Consider the following 20,985-nt stretch of genomic DNA (forward strand, 5'->3'; position numbering starts at 1 on the left):
TATCCATTCTGTTACCCGGCTCAGTGATCTCAGTTTCTTTACTCTTATATGTTTGTAAATTGTACATTTTTTTTTTTTTTTTGCTTCAAAAATGATTGAATTATGTTGTCCTTATCTTCCGGTTAAGGTTTTTATGCCTTTAGTAAATCTGCATGCGATATTTTTAGAATTATCAACAATTTTAAAATTGTTTAGTGCCGCTAAGCGTAATAATGTTTTTGATGGCGGCCATTGCTCTTGTTTACATTTGAAACAGCAGGATAGCGGATTTGTTGCCAATCTAGAGAAACTTAGCTTCGCAACAACAAAGATAATGCCTTCATTTATTATTTAAATCATGCTTAATCCTTTCTGGAATTTTTTCGAGGAAATAAGCGTTTAAGATTTACTTCGTAATTTTTAATACAGATATTTTGAGTTTTTATGTATTTTTGCCTTGTCGCGAAGTGAAAACTGAATTAATTGAATGAGAAATGCTAAATCGTCTGTGAAAACTGTTTCTTTTTTGTTTTGTTTGCTTAATTTTTTTTTATACATCGTTCTAGCTTTATTATAGTATTTGAATAGTACATGTGGCAACGATTAGATAATTCTTTAAATGATATCAATTTTGTGCATTCCGAGTTATAATATGAACGAAATATAATACTGTTAAGTGAACCTAGCGCCAGAGTGTCGCTATGGTAAACAAAGTGAATTTTAAAGAATGCATTTATTATATTGTGGTTTATGCGGTGTTCGGCGAAGTAGGTTTAATTCAATCTAAAAAGTTTAAATGAAATGCAAGAAAAAACGCGTATAATTTAATATTCCGCACAAGGAAGTCATGTCGTGTACACATCAGATTTTTTTATAAAGTTGTTCTGCAGAGCAAAATTCTGCGCAGTTTTCAAATTTAACGTTTGGTATACCCTTCAGGCATTTTCTCGGTACATTTAAAAGCCAGACGAACGCTGGCTGCGTAGCTGCTAAATGCATCTAAAAAGAAGCATAATATTTGTTCAAATTAATATAAGAACCGTTATATCGAGGTACGGATATTTAAAAACAACTTGGTATTTTCAGCACAAAAATTTAAATTCTAGAATTTTGTAAAAATTCAATCGTAGATTTTATTCAACTTCTTCAATGCATGCATTTACTTATTTTTAGACAAAGTCAAGTTGTTGAACTAAATTTGGCAACATTTATCATAAATAAATAATTGTAAGTGTTGCTATTTTTATTTTTACTGCAGGAACTGTTTATCTTCTTGTTGCGGCCCACCAGTGGCCGAGCGGTAAAGTCGCTGAACACTGGTAGTTCGGTCCGAGGTTCGAATCCCGCGAACGGGCTGGCTGCATGGGTGTTTTCGTGGTTTTCCTCATGTGTAACGTATATATGAGCCAGTTTCCCTTAGAAAGTCCTCCACGAAGGCATCCCTCCCCTTAGGCAGATAGCCCTCGAGGCTTTGCCGTAATTTGAATAACCTAACCTATCTTGTTGCTTGATGCAAAAATGGTAGGAACATTAGACAATGTTATAGGATTAAACGCAAATTTTACGCATATAATAACTTTTTTTCAAAACAGCTTTTTGTTTTGAGGAATTTTACCGTATACATATATGAATATATCTAAATCGAGAAAAGTCGGAACGAAAAAGAATAAAATTCCGTACTTTATAACGTACAAAAAATGCTACCGTAAACTGACAATGAATCCAATAGTAGAGACCGAATCACATAACTAGAAACAACTATCTAACGTCAGAAGCATTTAATAACAAGAATCCTATCTAATCCAATACTGTAGGTTAATCCAATACTGGTACTAGGCAGTTGAAATAAGCCTCTCCAGACATGAACAAAATTCCACTTCGACTATCAGTTACAATATCTTCTGGTTACCGCTTTCTTCTCTTTTCAGTTGGAACATCAGCCACGGTACAAATTACTCTCCATCCGGTGGAGACGAGAGGGCTTCACGTACAAGACAGTTTACCATGCGAATCGGTGTGTTTCATTAACTCATTTACATAATATCACGACAATGTTGGAAAAGTACATATTATGGGGTAGACAGCAGTTGAGTCAAATAATGTTTATGAATAAACTCACCTGCGCTTTTTCAGACTCGTCACCTTTTTATAATTTGAAGAACAGAAAAGCACAGTAGAGGGAGTCCACCATTCTAGAAAGGAATTCTTATGGGGAGTTTCTTATTGCACTTATTGACTTTGTTTGCTGTTGATCATCTGAATCATTAGTTTTAAATATTTATTGATCTGCTTTCCATTTTCACAGGTTGACAATACCATTTCTCACACAAAGTTTTAAATGGTAATGCATAAAATTTAACCAGTTTTTAGTACGATGCAACAGTTGCGATAAATTTAAGGATTTATTGCATTTATGCCGAGAAGGTGGATCAAGCTGCTGGATACATTCTGTGTTAGAAATTTAATAACCAAAATAATTGGCTATTTTTTCAGTTTTCTTTAAAAATAACTGAAACACTGGAATTGAATCGGATTATGTCCATTTCTGTGATCAATGCACATAAAGTGTTCACACATGCAAGTTCTGGTAAGGAAAATTTTATTTATTATTCAGAAATTAAAATGTGAAAATAAAAAAATATTCCGTAGTGTATAAAAAATTACTGCATTTTTTGACGACTCCTAAATATAATGTTAACGCTTTTTGAAGGACTTTATTTCAGATGTCCACTTTCTTTAATGTATAAAAAAAGATTGGAACTAGAGAATGTCTATAACAGCCATAGACGTTCACCCTCTTTCGGTCCTTCTCTACACGAAATGTTAAAATGCAGAATTTCTTCTGGAGGTAATTGATTTAGCCTATTTTTTTGGTGAGGTATCTTTCAGGAAGATGAACCCGTGCGACTTTAGTTTACTTCAAAGGCTATGTAAAGCTTATGTAAAGCAATCCGTGCCTGTTATTGCGTAGGTAAACGCTTTTGAAAATAATATTCTTTTTCAACATTTTCAAAACAAATTCGCAATAAAATGCTGTATTGTTTTACCTCACTCATACTGCCCCATCTGAAAACACAATTCTGGAATTTTATTTACAAACACAAATACCAGCTGCCCCTTTGTATAATTCTTTCCTTGGCCTTGGTATCCTCCATGTCAAGTCTTGCCGGAAAATAATTTTGAATCAGACTTCTTTGGATCTCAACATTTTATTTAATTAAGGATATGGAAATAAAATCACAGAAGTTAGAAACTCCTAAGATTTCCAAGGAGCATACAGTAAGGAGGCAAACTCTGGATTATCCTACAAATATAGAAGCTTGCTTTGAAGCGAATATAGAAACGTTTCAGTATTTGTCTACTTCATCATTTTTTGTTCAAACTAGTTTATGATTAATATTCTGATACAATGTTTTGTACGGTGGAGGAAACTACAAATTTTATTATATTAATGAGTAGAGTTAGAAGTCTTAAAAATACTAGTAACAAGGTTAAAAATAAAATACAAGTAAGAAGGTTCAATACCTCTAGATAATATCTGAACCGAGGTTTTCAATACATTTGCAACTTTATTAAAAGGAGTTAAAATGTAACATTCAAAAGCCCACACACAAAGCAAGCAAATAAATAGTACTTTGTCAATACAGATCTCTAAAAGTACATGAAGAGTAGAGATTTTCAATTTAGAGAATTACTGTAGTTAAAATGCACAATATTAACAAAGAATCAGTTTCATGCAGTTCGTCGTTTAGTCTTCTCACTTAATATCCATTTGCTCTGAATTTTGTTAGCTGTTCTCATCATACCAAAGTCCCAGCAGTCTCAAATGATGAACCTGGATTTTGATATCTGGAAATGAATGAACCTCTTGTCTGATGCGATGAACCTGGATTCTGAACTCCGATTTGAGGACTGCTAGTACCTGATCCTTCACTCTGACTCGATGTATCTGGATCTTGATCTCTCCCTTCCGTATTGCTAGGAAATAATCCTTCAGTCTCACGCGGTGAATCTGGATTCTGAATTCTGCTTCGTAGATTTCTACGATCTTGCTCTTCAAGCCAATCAGCCCTAGTGAGTCTTCCCCAGCGAAAAAGATACTGTAAGGGAAACATGGAACTATTCAGTTTTGCAATCAAAAGAATATTTACGAATAACATACGACACTAATAACTATGACATACAATATATCAACAATTTTTAACTTCTACGAATTTTACAACTGAAGATAAGATCGATGTTTGATCTAGAGTTAGTTCAATAATTTAATGACTTAGTTATGAAAAAGCATTGGTTAATTCTGGCCTTCCAACTATTGATTTAATGATTTTAAATGATTTGGATGTTAGAGACAGACTTTCTAATGATAGCCATTGCGATCCCTTGAATGGGACGCTTTCTTTTTCAGATTTACCTCACCCTTCAAGATAAGCTCTGACAGTTGTTACTTATGATAGTGTTTTCCAAGAAGATATTTGTTTCACAGATGGTAGTAAGTTAAATGGAAGGGTTGGCTTTGCATTTGTTACTTAAGAAGATGGCAGGGAGAATGTAACTGTTTAATATAGGATACCAGATGTATGTTTTGTTTTTCAAGTCGAGCTTCTGAGCTTAAACCTTGCCGTTAGATGGATACAAAACTCTTGTCGGAAGTATGAGACGTTTAAATATCTTATCTGACCAGATTCATCTTCTCTCTCTTTCCCCCTCTTCTACGTAATATACTATCATATCAACTGAAAACCAGGGCTGAGTAGAAATTCGTTATATTATATGCGATTGGATATACTGCAGATATTCATTTTACCTACGTTCGCGACCACAGTGGTATTCTCGGTAATGCGCGGGTTGACCAATTGGCTAAGCAAGCGACTTATCGTGATATTTACTTAATGTTGTCTGCCCCTAAGTCTTATTGAAAACATGTGGCCTGGAAGAAAACTGAGGTTGATTGGAATGCTGAATAGCTTGTTTCCTCGAAGGCGCAGAGGACGAAGATTTTTCTCAAGTGTTCTTCAACGACTTTAGTAATTATTTTCAACCGGATTATGCACTTACTCAGATTTTGACCAGTCATGGGAATTTTGGAACTTGCTTCGTTTCAATATTGTTACCAGTTAACTCTGCTTGCGGTGATGTTGTGGAAGATGTGGAACATATTTTCTTGCATTGTAGATTGCACGAGACTGCCAGAAAGGCATTTAAAGTGAGTTTAGGGTAGTTCTCTATTTGCTGCCCTCCTGTTTTCTGTGATCTTCTTAGGAGTTTCGAGGCCTTTGCAGTCTTGCACGACTTTATTGGTTCCTTGGACATTTAGTATTAGTTATAATGATTGGATTTTTATCCTTTATGTGTCATTGTATTATTTTGTGTATTGTCTGTGTACGATTGCGTTATGCACCGATGTTTTGTACTGTTGTACTATTTTTCTTTGTATTAATATTATTTCATTTTTATTATTATTGCATTATTTTAGATTGGTTTATTTTCTTTTATAGGAGTATTAACAGCTTAATTATTCATGGCATATTTTATTATTTGTATATATATTTTTTTTTCTTTGCTCTCTCCAGGCCTAGATTTTATGTTTTTATTGTTGAATTCCTTGTATTGTGAGTTATTTACTTACAACTGTAATTTTCATGGAATATTTCGTGGAACACTAGGAGTTTTGTATGTTTCCTTAAATAAAAAAATATTTAATAGACTGAAATACTTAAGTGAGCATGAAGGATCTTCGCAGTTTATTATTCCACCTACTACCTTTAGGAATGATAAAATTACATGTGCAAGCTAATAGAACGTGACTAAAAGCATAATTCGAAGATAAAGAAGACTGAAGGAATAGTTGCAACATGGGGCAGACGTTTATTGGCTTGCTTTGATGTCAAGCTAATTTCGTACTAGTTAATAGTATGTAGCTCTAATTATTTCAAAAGTATTAAAGCTTTTTGCTCCAATTAATTATAATTATGAGCATTGATATTTAAAATGCTAAGACAATACTACTCAGTAGCTTTTAGACTTTTACATATGAACATAACTTAAGGACAAGTGACATTTTTGCCTGCACCGAGAAAACTATACATGAATGAAAACAAGATATATCGTAATACCTAACACATGGTAAAACCAAGATTCATTAAAAAAGTTTTGCAGAAAACTTACTAAAAACTTATTGCACATGAGTTGGATACAAGTGAACGATGACCGGAAAGTAAATATCAGTGATCAGGCAATTTGATATTTCAAAGAAATATGTCCACCTTTGACCAGCGATACAGTAGACAACGACATTGCACACTCGGTACCGACTTATTTAGGAGTCTAAGAGAAACTCGCACCATTTCTTTTACAAATCATGTGTTACAGCTTCCTTACATTTTAGTAGAGGACTGCCAGTTGAAATTCGTTTCCCTGCAATATCCCATATGCGTTCATTGTATTTGAGCTTCTGAGGAATATGCATGCCAGCTATTTTGACAGTCATCTTTCTCGCAATGATTTTCACCAGTGAAGTGTAGCATACAGAAATGTTTCGCCAGTATCAAGGAAAAAAAATTAACATGGCGTTCAATAACCATTAATAAATCACTTGACAGGAGACGTTAAAACAGTCTGTTATGATACCACTATCCTAACACTGTAGCACATTTCGCCTAAAAATCACGATGCCGCGCCATATGATCGCCCAAACATTAAAATGCAATAAAATCACAATAGGAATTTTATTGTATACTTCCCTTATGGCAGCCTTAATTCTCACGCTGGATTAGATTGATATCTTTAAAGCGGCAGAAGACAATCCCTTTTCGTCCGATAAGAAAGAAATTTAATATTCTCCAGTTTCGTTAGATCGCACTACGGCAACGCTATGCTGCATTGTAATAACATTTTATGATTTGCTGAAAAGCAAAGTTTTAAAATAAATAAAGATTGCTATTTATTAACATAAATAAATCTTTACGAGTTGATTGTTCTTATTTCCACTAAATACTAAAATAAAATTCTTTAATAAATACTCCGAAAAATATATTTACAAAATTTACTGTTGATTTCACTGATCCCAAATTTTGCAGTTTATTTTCGCAGATTTGAAGGAAAATCGAATGAAAGGATTCCAAAATATAAATAATTAACCGACAAAATATAAACCCTATTTAACCAACAAAACGACAAAATATAAACCAAAATATATAAAAAAAATAAAAATAAATATAAAAAAAATAAAAATAAAAAAAAGACATAAAAACGATTTTTTATTAACTTATCACAATATAATTATTTATTAATAATTACTGCTGTTTTTAATTTTAAGAATAAGTTGAATGAACGATCAATAATATATCCAATGGTTTAAAACTATAAATACTTCAAATTTTAAAAAGTATACTGTACTTTTTTAATAATTTTTTTTAATAATTTAAAAAGTATACTGTACTTTTTTTTTTATAAATGTACTTTTTTTTCCTTTCAGTAATTATCTAACAAAAAGAAATGTAGCGTAATTTTGTGCTGCATTACAGAAAGCGAATTATTACTAATGTAATGATATCTTTATAATCTGATAATAAAGAAGAAATAAAAGACTGAACAGATGATGCTTCAATACTTTCAAGATTCTTAGGAAAGTCATTTTTTTTTAAAACCTTTCTATGTCACCTTTTGTTTTTCACTCGAACCTCATCAATATATAAATTCACGAATTGCTAATGTCCCAGCAAATTTTTAACTTTACCTTTTACATACTTGTAATTAGCTTCATTGTTCATTGATATATCAAGCTTTAACAGGCCTAGGACTTTTCAGAAATGGTCAATACATGGAAGGCAGATTAGCTGACTGTCATAGAGGCAACTATAACAAGCAGCTTACTTAATTTATAGCGATTTGATTTGACTTGGTTTAGTTTATTATAGAAAAACACACTGTATTTGCCTGAGGTATGCCTTCACGGAGGACTTTCTAAGACAAACTGGCTCATATACACGTTATACATGGCGAAAATCACGAAAATGCCCTTGCAGCTAGCCCCTTCGCCCGGATTCATTCGAACCCAGGTCGGAACTACCAGTGTTCAGCTATTTTACCGCTATGTGGCTGGTGGGATAATGTAAAACGAATAACCAAAGACTAATACCTTCTAGCCATTTTACCTTTATTACACATCTTAATTTCTTCCAAAATAAAATGTTCTATTTCTCAAGTAAGATTCTCAAATGATTTTTATTCAACGTATGCTTCCTAGTTGTATAGTAAGTCGTATAGTAATTTATAGCTTTTGACACAGCTATAAATGTTTTCAAATTCAGTCCATAAAGTAAGTTTAGTTTTCCATTGAATATATTTTTATATACTCCCAGTTAGATACATTTCCCAACTTTAGGCTGTAGATTAAAACTGAGCAATAAAATATAATTTCCACCAGCAGATTTTTATGTCAAATTAAATCCGAATCATCTGAAATGTTTAGCTTATTCCATAATGAAGAAGTAAAATCCTCAAAAGATGCAATTTCGCCCTTTTTCAAAAATTGATTAAAAATATGTTTATCCGTATTGGCTCTTATCCTCTGTATCATCCTCGGAGATCTCGGATTATAAGACAAGTATTTTGGACAATAAAAAAAATGCATGGATAAGCATCGTTTATAATTTAGGGTGTCGTTTACAAAATTAAACAACAATGCCTTCATCTTTTGATAAATAATCGTACCGAATAATATCTTAAAAAATATTTCTCACATACAACGCTTACTAGGAATTTTTTCTATCTAGAAATACCGTTTTATTGCATCTTTTGGAAACTTGAATATCTGTATATATCGTATAACGTAATTCGATTTGTAGATTGAAACGCAACATCTTGCAGGCATGAAGTTAGACTTAACTCATTTTAGCTCTACAAAGAAGTCGATAGCTCCATTTATTAACAAATTCTAAAGAAATAAATAAACTTAACTACCAGTGTGAACTTAAAAACAAAACAGCATAACTGCTTTACTTAAATTACTTAACTCAAATTTAGTAATAAAAAATACATGAATAATGAAAAAACACAGTGCAACGTTAATGAACAGCACACAAACTAACATAGGAATTCTTCTCTTACAGTGTCCACAGAGAAGCCGAATATTCACAAAGGTCACGTTATTAGTCAGCTTGGGTATTTAAAATTTTGAAAATAAAATATGAAAAAATGCATCCGATTATTTTCTACCCTAAAATATTTACGTCAAATCTTAATTTGCACAAATCTGCTCTCTGGTTAATAAGACAGAGTTGGTCGATTTAATAGCCAATAAAGAAAGTAAGATTCCAAACCCCAAAGAAAAATTCTTATTTTGCTTCAAAATTATAGCTAATAATCACATCAAAATTTAAGAATCAAACATTTTAATATATTTTAGTAACTAAAATATCTTAAAATCTAGAGAGGTAGTGAATAAACAGTTTATCATTAACCCTCCGTTAACGTTTCGTTTTTCTCTTGTTACATTTTCTTGGTGACGAAAAGACATTTTCCTCGCCATTTCGTTATCAACTTCTTTACCGCGCTTGATTACATGAATTCACTTATTTTTGCAACCGTTGAAAGTTTTTCCACATGCCACATTACTGATCACGAAACATGCGATTGCTTATTAGAAGTGTAAAAATTTGCTGCGGGTAACAACGTTGCAAAGTATCCAAAAATATTTACAGAATTAAGTAAATGCTAATGGCAACTAGGACCGTCTTGTCGGCAAAAATGTCGCCAAGGAAATGTAACGGGAGCATAAGCACTATTTAGATTACAACAAAGCACATCAGGTCTATTCGTCTTAATTTAGGAATACCTTCGTAAAGCACTTTCTACAAACCTAAAAGTGCCTTAGTTTCAGTTATTTACGAAGATAACTGAAACTAAATTTACGAAGATCTGGTTAAGTAAATGCATATTTAACAAGGAATTTCAAAGAAATGGAATTGTAGTGCGATACTTCGGAAAAAATGCTTTACTATTCAATAATATGAAAATATTAAAACATACAAATTTAGATTTTTCTTAATCCCTTCATTTCTGAATATGATGCCACATGTTACTTGCGACATGGATGCAAATACATATGTGCTCATTAATTACCTCTAACCCCGGAATCAAGTATTCTTACTTCTTACAATATATTGTCTAAAAATTAAACGTTTAGTCAGACGCTCCATAAAGTTCTCTAGAATGTGGAAACAAGTCGTCATCCACGACCGGCCGAGCGGTAAGGTAAAGTCGCTGAACACTGGTAATTTGGTCAGATTCGAATCCCGCGAACCAGGCTATCTGTATGGACTTTTCATCGTTTTGCCCACGTGTAATGTGTATATGAGCTAGATTCCCTTAGAACGTCTTCCACGAAGGCATCCCTCCTCTTAGACAGAGAGCCTTCGAGGCTTTGCCATAATCACATAAACTTAAAACGAATTTTCGGGTGTCTTTGGAAACTTAGTTGTACATACATATGCATACTTATAGAGGCGAAAGTTTAAAATGATATCTGCTTTTGCCAATTTATAAAATTTAATATTTACTATTGAATAAAACTGAAATTCAGAATCAAAATTATTGTATAATAAAAGCTCTGTTTGTTTCGGTACTTTTTTACGAGAACAAAATGCTATGAAGAAAGTGTTGAAAAACTTACATTTGAAGAAAATTTACAGTCTAAGTTTCTACAGTGTTTAACAAGCTGTCATAGATTTTATTTTAAATACAGACTGTACGAAAACGGGATAAGGTTTGAAATCTATATAGATTAACAAAAACTTGTTTGACTTTGACATGTCTTAGTCATAGTAAGATTTACTACAAAGGGTTATTACTAAGCAACATTGACTACAAAGGGTTAATAAGGCCATACAAAATGATCGACATAGTTAAAGATATTTAGCAAAGCACTATGGCATAATCGAAGCTGAAGATCTTATCCGACGTCGATTAGTAGAAATTTATATCAAGCATGATTTATCACAAACTAAAAATAAAAATATTTCTTTTCTTCAGAAAAACAGTTTTCAGAAATAAGAAAATTATGTCAAATAAACAATTTTAGACTGCTTTTTAATTAATAAAGGGGGATAGCTAAAGATTATTCCGCTAATTTTTTAGTTTTAAAAGCAACTTTTATTTAACTGTAAAAATTCAAAGAAGGGAAGAATTTCGCTTGTTAAAATTATACAAGAAATACTTTTAACTTGAGTCACCAAAACTGTAAAGCAAATCTTATGAAATTTGGAAATTATTTTATGCATATTGAAATTTTTGTTCAGCAGAAATTACAGTAATTTAAAATTTTTCATCTTACCGTGCAAATGCAATAGCAGCATATCACAATCCCTGCAATTCCAATGGAGAAACAAATGATTAACACAACTAATGGCACGCGGTCTCTCTCTAATCCAAGAACACCCAGCAAGCAGATTATTACCGAGGCGGCAATAACGCCTATCGCAGGATAACGACACAATTCCAGTCTCCAATTTCTTTCTCTGAATCTTCTGTATTCTTCATTCTGCTGCCTCGGATCCTACAAAAGTAGGAGAAATATTTAATTCACCTCGCCGCTCACCTTTAGGCACATGAGCATTCATTTATCAGTAACATAATTTTAATTCGAAAGTTAAAAATAAACGTGTCATAAGTTGCAGAACACTAGTCAAGAGAGAGCAGTTCGATTAAACATACCCCGAGCGCAAGCTCAAATGTATTTGCCGATTAAAGTTTTCGGGCCCCAAGCTCATTGAAAATTAAGAGTTATTTCAATAATATGAATCCAAAGAAATGTCTCTAGGTTAAAAAGTTAAAACAGGCATTACTGTACGAAATTCTTCATCAGCTCAGGAATTAAATTTTAATCTAAAGCCGGATTTATTTCAAAATAAATTCATTCTGAAATAAATCCGGCTTTTCGGACCAACAATGTTGAGCAACAATGTCAACAATGTTTGACTGAAATAAGTCAAAAACTTATTCAGATATCTTGTAAAATGAATTAACAATTTGATTTTCAGCCATCCTTTATGACACCTTTCAGTCTCTAAGAAAGTACCTTGTATTCCGGTGTGTAACGCGCCCTTTTAATACAGAAATTAAGATCGAAATTTATCACTGCGCGTCATATGTCAGATTTAAAACCGATTCATTTGAAAATAAGGAAAAGAGCATACAGAAATTCGATTTCTACATGCAACTAAATGCCGTTTATTTAAAAGAAATGACATCTCATGAACTTACATCTTTAGATACTGGATAATTTAAGTTACGTGGCATATTAAATATTATGCTTTTACTCATTCAGAGAAAACATACTCCTAATTCCGCGACTTCATCCGAATCTGTAGGTCATTGTTACCCCAAATTATGTCCCCCTTTTTCTCAAAATCCTTGAATAACAATCTTGTGTACATCTTTATACTCTTTGAAGAACTATTTACTTCTTCAAGCCTTTTTCCCTAGACATTGTTACGCTTATCGCTTCTCAATTCAGTATACCATTTTCGAAAGTCTAGGAAAACTTATCGACTGAATGATTTCAAAAGATCAGTGCATCGCACATGTATACAAGTTTCTTCTTAAAGGAAACGACACGCTTTGTATGTGCATGTGCGATTATGGCAAAGCCTCGAGGGCTATCTACCTACGGGAAGGGATGCCTTCGTGGAGGACTTTCTAAGGGAAACTGGCTCGTATACACGTTACACATGGGGAAAACCACGAAAACACCCATGCAGCCGGCCCGTTCGCGGGATTTGAACCTCGGACCGAACTACCAGTGTTCAGCGACTTTACCGCTCGGCCGCTGGTGGGCCCGCGCTTTGTATGAGGAATATACCTGAAAATTAACAAATATAGTTTGAAATTGTAGCAGCGAGTTATACGCCGAAATATACGGTAATTTAACTTTCAGACAAATCTTTGAATTTGAATCAACGCAAACTACTTCCAAATGCTTCTTCAAGCTTATAAGCTTATCTTTTACTGCGCTTAACAATGGCTCTTAATTGTTGTTGAAACGCAATTCTGTAAGTTTATTTAATTACCATATGGATTTTGCGAAAGATTTTGACACCAGTGCCATTGTCTAATAATGATAAATTGTACACACGAGCAATGTTTCACTCTCCTGCTGAAAACTGGTATCAGACACTAAGTTGAAATTTTTGAGCATAGAAATCGAGAATTTTCCTTTTAAAATGTCTAAATACGCAAATTTATACTTCGCGATCAGCAAGTTTTGTACTACCTTTTCCAGCATCTAAACCTGTACATAAATTCATCACAGTATTTTATCAGGAATAAAGATTTCTAGATTGAAATCATTGTTATTTACGTGTTTTGCTCTAAAGCACTACACGGAAGGGAGGGATACCTTCGTGGAGAACTTTCACATGAAGAAAATCAGGAAAACGCCCATACAGCCAGCCCGTTCGCGGGATTTGAACCTCGGATCGAACTACCACTGTTCAGAGACTACAGCTCGGCCGCTGTTGGGTCTCTAAATTAAACTCTGTTTTTATCGAGCTTTCTGTATAACCATAAGGAGTTAAAAATGTTAACAGTTTTTAAATTAAAGTATTACTTATTTTAATGATTTATCTATATCTTTAAGTTTCTTTACGTTAGGATATTTTCATTTGAAGTTTGGTTTTGTAACGTTTCAGTTTATAGATAATTAGTCATACAGAAGCATTTTCAGAACTGTAAAATTTAAATTTTATTGCTTCATACCCGGTTAATTAATTTTCTTAGCTCAATATTTTCCTCATGTGAGAAGTTGTAAAGTTTGACCACCTACTTCGAAATTGTATTTCCCATAGATTGACATTAAACACCTTTGATTTAGATTTCACTTTTGTTATAACTAGATATTCCGTTCTGCAGCTTTCAAATCTTCTTTCCGATTCATAATAAATAATAGCTTCAATCTAAAGTATTACTGAAATCTTTTCAGTTTTACTGAAATATACAATTAAGAATATTAAATATATTTCATTACTGAAATATACAATATTACTAGCTTTTCATATTTGAAATAATATATAATTTTTTGCTGCAGTGTCCGAATGCCATTGATAGAGTTACGATATTTATTATTTTGATCGAGTTGTATGTAGTTTAATTACTTACTGTATGTTCCAATGCAAAACACGATTTCGCGATTTTTTAAATTGTTCAAGTCTATCAGCGCCCGAGCGGTAATGTCGCTGAGCACTGGTAATTCGGTTCGAGGTTCGAATCCCGAGAACAGGCTCGCTGCTTGGGTGTTTTCGTGATGTTCATCATGGGTAACGTGCATACAAGCCAGTTTCCCTTAGAAAATTCTCCACGAAGGCATCCCTCTGCTTAGTAAGAAAGCTCTCGAGTGCTTTGCCTTCTCCAAATCAAACTTCAAGTTGTTCAATTTTTTTTCAAAGTTTTGCGCGTTGCAACCAGTTTAGATCTATAGTTTTTCTCTGCGTTATTAAATATTCGAGGGTTAAGTTAAATTTCAAAAATTACTTGGCATTCTCATACCCGAGATAAAGGGAAAAATAAATGTACATCACCAAGTGCAGTGAATTTAATACCGGCAATGCTTTATTAAACTTCACCCACATTCGGCAGTTAAATCATTATCGGGCACAGTTCACTTCATTCTACAAACCGTAACGTACTACTCAAATTTATAACTTAATATGTTAAATAAAGAGATTAATGTTAACTTCTGCGATAAGTCAAAAATTTGTTTGTATACAAAGACTTATCAAAGCAAAATCTTTGGCCATGATTAGTTTTGGGAGTTTAGCTGTCCTAAAGTATACTTTTACACATTCACTATCGTCAAATACGGATTGAAATCAGGGACATTTTATTGCTTACTTCTAAGAAATATTATTGCTTGCATTCTTCAGAAGCAACGTCGCGATAATCTAAAATATATCTATATAATTCAAAGAATCTTAATTCAGTATTTTTGCCCTTTTATATTAATCAGAATAATTTTTTTTAGAAATGATTACTGATTTCACAGTCATAACAGCAACTATTCCATTTCAAGATCGTGCTTTACATGCTAACATAAATTATAAACATTTTATAAATATAATCAAGCTAATTATTCAATACGTATGCATTCTATAAAATGCTCGCAGCATAAAAAAGAACTGTTCCGTTAGATATGCGCCAAACATTTTGTTCCAGAAATATATATATGCTCCAACGTTGCCTCTGGCCAACATTGAGTTGTTTTTTTTTTTACATGTATCAGTCACCTACTCTACTTTCGAAAGTTGGAGTATGTATGTACTCGACAAATATTCTGTTCAAAGCATGGACATCTTAGGCATTGTGTTACACATACAAACAGTGGGGATTTTGGCTCAATATACTAACGCCCCAGTTTATCGGCAACGCCCATCTTTTGGCGTAAAGAAAGAAGTCAGTATTCTTATTTTGAAAGTTCGTCAATAAGGTTTTAAAGTGAGAAACTATTTTTCTAAATTATTTTTCCTGTTTCGAAACATTTTACCACTTTCGAAATGAAATAGTGGCGAAAATCCGCCTGGAAGTTATTAATAAGGGTTACATATCTTTCTACAGAAATGAGTTCACTTTGTTTGGCCAGTATTCTGTAATGGAAAAGATACTATAAAAGAGTGGAATATTAAAATAAACGATAAATATCTTAGAAGGAACTTTCCATCAAATATGGAAATTATCTGTGCGAGCATATAACAGAAATGAAAGATTACATCAATGGGCAATAATTACTTATCTTCATAGGAGGTAGCGGTGGTCACCTGGTTTGGTGCTTTCACAATAAAATGGCCACCACTTCCGGGCTTAGTAGAGGCCAATGTCGAAAAATGACAAAATAGTGTCCGCCGTTCGGAAAAAAAAAAATGTTTTTCTTTGAAAAACCATTTGAACTACTTCACGCTGCTATTTTATAACTTTCATACTCGTATGGCATGAATGTCCGTTAATTTAAGATTGTGCCTACTTTTATTTTACAAGGAAAAAAACGTACCGAATTTTTTTCATGTGTTTATTTTCTATAGAATAACCTTGATTTTCATAAACTGAATATTTTCACTCTGTGCTATGAGTACTATTTCACAGATATTTCCATATAAGAAAAGAATAGTACAGTTTATAAAATTTACTTACGACTTGATTACTTCATATGCAGTTACTTAATTTTTTAGTTTTACCAAAATTAAAAACCAATCTTTTATCAATAATTTTCATAAATAATTTCAAGCATTTGAGATGTAGTTCTTTTATACTATCATTAACTTTTATGCCATCAGAGCTAACTAACTTCCAAACTTTCTCCCTATATAGACACAAATGCTTATCATTTACATTTCTTTACCATAAGATAAATCTCCACCAGTGACCGAGTCATTAAAATCGTTGAATACTGCTAGTTGGAGCTGAACTTGATTCAAACCCAGGTGGCGGGTGGACTGCATGGTTAGGTTTCGTGGATTTCTCCTTGAGTAACGAGGTTACGAGTCAGTGTCCCTCAGAATCCTTCACAAAGGCATCCCTCTTCTCATGCAGATAGCCTTTGTGTTTTTGCCATGTTCCAATAACCCAATTATGGGACTAGAGACTTCTTTAATGGAGCGATACGAGCAGTAGTTTATCGCACATTTTCTACGCATTACTTACTTAATCTATGTCCTGTACTATATAAATTTCGAAATGAATCAATTATAATTTCAAAATGGAGGGAAGTTTTAAATTTATATATGACTAAACATTGGAATATCGTGTCACAGTTTATAAAAATGTGACTTTCCAGGATTAAGATGTAATTATTGCTGAACATTTCTCCTTATTTTATATTATATATTCCTTATTTTCCTTATTTAATACAGAAAAAAGGGTTAAATATGTTCTAAACATTAATGAATAAAAACATTGCTAGTTTTCTAAATGCTCTAATGCAGCGGTTCTCAACATTTTGAAATCGCATATCATCTAAACAGAAACTGAAAATCTTTAGTACATTTTACAATGTACTAGTTTTACACCTTGCACTACATTTTACAATTGATTATTTTTCAAATTCTCAATATGTAAAAAACATATTTTGCCATTTAAACAACTTATTAGCTATTTGTGTTAAATATACTCACATAAAAAGTGTTAGATTAAAAACCGGTTACCATTTTAATTATCAAAATTCAAGTTATAATACTTAAATTCTAAAATGTAGTGTGAATTTTGGGTCCGTTTATGAAAGATCAATTCCTGTATGTCTGGCCTTATTTCACCTAGTCTTAACCGTAAATTAGAATGCACTTTTAATTTTGCTCCATGTTTATTTTTCAAATATAACAGGAAGAAAATCCTTGCTCATACAAATACGTTGTGCAAAAAAGGAATAAAAATTTACTAGCTTTATTTGAGATGCCTTTAAATCCTTTTTTCCGTTCAGCCAAAAGTAAACCAGTGTGTTAATTTTAAAATCTTCAGCTCGTGTCCGATCGCAGGAAATTTCTATCAACTGTTTTTTCTTCACGAAACTTTTGAACTTAATAATTAAAAATACTTTGTTCCACTTATTTTTATCTTGTGTACCACCAGTAGTACGCGTACAACCGCTGGTCTAATGCATACAATGGAATGTAGACTTTATTTTGGGATCTTGGAATTTACATAGAAACACGGATAGTTTTTGATACAGACTCATTCCGCTTTTGGAATAATAAACCAAGAGCCTGAAAGGCCGGCATTAGACTTTTTTTCCACTCAGTGCAAATGCCGCGATTCCAAAATTCCGCACCCCGATTATTGCCTAAATTCCAACAATCATGTTGCCGGTTGCACATGCCTTTGCACGGGCCTCGAGTCTAAGTTTTTAAGCAAGTCAGATTTTGATTAAGTACGCATTATCCATAGCTGTAAAGTTGTTTAGAAAACATATTTATAACACTGAATTAGACTTACGAACACTCAGCTTAGTATTATATCTCCTGAAATCAGCTTCGGAAGCTCGATTAAATACTTTTTTCTACAATGAATTGCTTTACGCAAAAAGCTTTGCATCCTGCCATGATAGAGATATGAAAAACATTGGATACTTCTGCATGGCATTGTATAAATTTAAGCGGCTTATTTTAATCCTTTAGGTTGTACGAGAAGAGTAATTTGTTATGTTGGCGGGGACTCAGTGCTGTATGCATTCTAGAAGAAATTTTAATATTTGGAAATAACAAACCAAACAAAAGATATCTGCCTATGATAATTGGTACCTTAACACTTTGGGGAATATTCTAAGAAAACAACGTTATATATGCTTAACAAAAATCACGGAAATGTTATGTAGCCGTCAGGAACCGAACTTGGAGCAACGTCCAGTGCTGTATGCTTCAACCATTTGGTGTCATTACAGACAAAAAATAGAAGTGATATATTATGTATTTCAGACAATCAAGAAATTCTCACTTTTGTATCAGAATGTTATACATGCAAATAATCTAAACAGGGTAAATAAAGTTCTGGTTTATGCTATGCCTGATACGCATATCTCCCGTCTTTCGATGTACAACAAATAGATATGCCAGAAACATGCATGTAGTCTTATACAAGTGGCAGTATTAGTTTATCATACTGAAATCTGATGCATGAGCACATCAAAGATTAAGTATTTTTAAAACTTTAGCTTACAGATCTGAGCTAGTCGGTAACTAATAAGAAATTGTTGATAATCTCAAAAAGTGCTTTTTTTTAACACTAAAAATTGCATATAGTTAAAGCAAAATTAAAAAAAAATTCTTATAAGGCGCTTCGCTTTGCAAAATTTGCTATTACCTGTCAGTTATTTGGATTACCAGAAATTATAAATATTAAGCATTGGCTATTCTAAAGGAAATATGTTGATTATTGATTTTTTTATAGCTAAGCAGATTGCATTAACAAAAAAGAATTTTTCTTATCAGCGAATACAATTCCGGTTTGTCTTTTTATCAAATATTTTTCAAAAGGAAACATAGAAATCTGGGGATAAATTTTCATTAATAAATTACACTGAGCACACATTCGACGATATCTTAGCGGAAGCCATTTAAACAAAACATTTGTAAAAAAAAAAAAATACACACACCTATTTTTCAAATGAATTAATCTTCAAATTATCATTGCACTTACCGAACTAGAAGTACCGTAATTGCTGACGTTTCTCATGATAAAAATGTAGCTGTGGTTAAAAGGAGCAAACCATCTGAACGATAAAAATTAAAATTCATTCGGTAGAAAAGGGTTAGACTGTGATATTTTAAAGCGTTAATATTAAAGAGATCTGGCAAATCAAAATATTACGTCATTACTTAATGTCGCAATTTTGGAGTATTCTTGCTCGTTTCGGTTTAGCAATTTTCTGCAAACACAATAATTTGCATTTTGCTTCGAAAAGAGATAAAGAGATCCACAAAAGTACATACGTACATGAGATTAGGTTCTTAAAAATAAAATATGATTAATAATTGTTCATTTTTATTTTTTAAATATCTTCGCATTTTTATTTTATCATGAAAAATATTACCAAGCTTTCAGTTCCAGAAATATCTGCTTTATGTAATTAATGTGCATATTAAATAAGTTTCATAAAACTTAAAACATATTGCAAATAAATTCTTTTACTGCAATGAGCAATAAAGACTGTCAGTTAATACTAACAATGGTGGTGCAAAATCTGATAACTTTTCAGAAAAAAATTAATATCATTATTGAATAAACGCAAAATGAGTATATCATGAGGCAACAAACTGTATAAAATGCTAATATGTTAATTGATTAAACAGTTACTAGAAAATCCACGAGAGCTATATTTCTAGGAAAAATAATGCCTTTATGAACGTCTTTCTCTAGAGATTTTGTATTTATTTTACACATGTGAAAAACACAAAAGTGATCTCAGCAAGCATGCCCACCGGGATTGGAGTCGATGCTGAACAGCCAGTATTCAGCAATCTTATCCTCTCGGTGAATGATGAGTCTTATTCCTTCTGAATTTTACTGATATTATTTATCTAGGAAAAATAAAACTTAAGCATAATTTAATGTGCTTTCAGAACAGGAAAAAATGTTTGCCCAAAAATAGTAATCGAAAAAGAATCATATGTACCGGGAAGGAAACATACTATACTAGTATTACAACACTGTTTGGACAAGCACATGAGAAATTTTCAAAAAATAGCTAATCGAAATTAAGTGGGTTGCTGTTACGCTAAATAAAGGAAGACAAAAATTTTTTGGATAAAGTATAGACAAGATGGCCTTGCGAATTTTAGTTTGTTTATACATGAGGAAGTCATCTTAATGCTAAACACTGATTTGCGCAGTAAGTAAAATAATTTGACCCAAATAATTCTGTATCAGAAACGTAATTTTTTATTAATATTATTATTTATTACAATTATATATATTATTTATTAATTTATATAAGTTAGAATTTTCATTAAAGGCAAAATGAAGCTTTAAGAATTGCTTTATTGTTTTTTATTGTTTATTATTGTAGCGTTACAAACAGTGACGTCAAAACATTTTCTGTTACGTGTGGTTACAAAGAAGCACTGAGGCGGGAAAAGCTTGCAGTGAAAGAGGAGAGTGAACAGGAGGTGGGCAAGTATGCCGCCTGTTTGGAACGATGGAGTGAACTGCATATTTCACCGTGGTTTTTCGAAACAACACTGCAACAGGACAATGATCACTCATTGTGGTTTGATATTACAGACTGAGTGAATCTGAAAGACAAGTTAAGGATTTTGCATTTTCTGAATATCAAGTCTCTGAGAACTGCTTATGAGACATGCTCAACACTTTGAAGATAATAATTCAGAAGTCAAACAACAAAAATCAGCGTTATACCTACAAAATTTTCACAGGACTAGTTTCGATGGTTTTACCGAACCATCATCTTCAGCTGCAAGACCGCAAATGAACAAGATAGGAAATAATGATTAGATAAGATAAGAAAGCCTG

The 20,985-nt window shown here is 32.6% G+C and overlaps 1 protein-coding gene across 2 annotated transcripts; it reads right to left on the bottom strand.

Moving 5' to 3' along the window:
- Nucleotides 1-3,158: 3,158 nt before the first annotated feature.
- LOC118193710 (uncharacterized) lies at nt 3,159-19,350 on the bottom strand. Of its 2 annotated transcripts, XM_035364836.2 has the most exons (3): nt 19,153-19,342; nt 11,315-11,536; nt 3,167-4,079 (listed from the first exon to the last, which is right to left on the bottom strand). In XM_035364836.2, exons 1-3 carry the CDS (start codon nt 19,186-19,188, stop codon nt 3,780-3,782), a joined length of 558 nt encoding a protein of 185 aa, XP_035220727.1. In that variant the 5' UTR covers nt 19,189-19,342; the 3' UTR covers nt 3,167-3,779. The 2 variants fall into 2 exon arrangements, with proteins under 2 accessions (XP_035220728.1, XP_035220727.1); XM_035364837.2 differs by lacking the exon at nt 11,315-11,536 and having other exon boundaries at nt 3,159-4,079; nt 19,153-19,350.
- Nucleotides 19,351-20,985: the final 1,635 nt, after the last annotated feature.

The sequence above is a fragment of the Stegodyphus dumicola genome, chromosome 9, assembly GCF_044657685.1.
Source record: "Stegodyphus dumicola isolate Sdum_Otavi_A_Nest chromosome 9, ASM4465768v1".
In the NCBI taxonomy this organism is placed as follows: Eukaryota; Metazoa; Arthropoda; class Arachnida; order Araneae; family Eresidae; genus Stegodyphus; species Stegodyphus dumicola.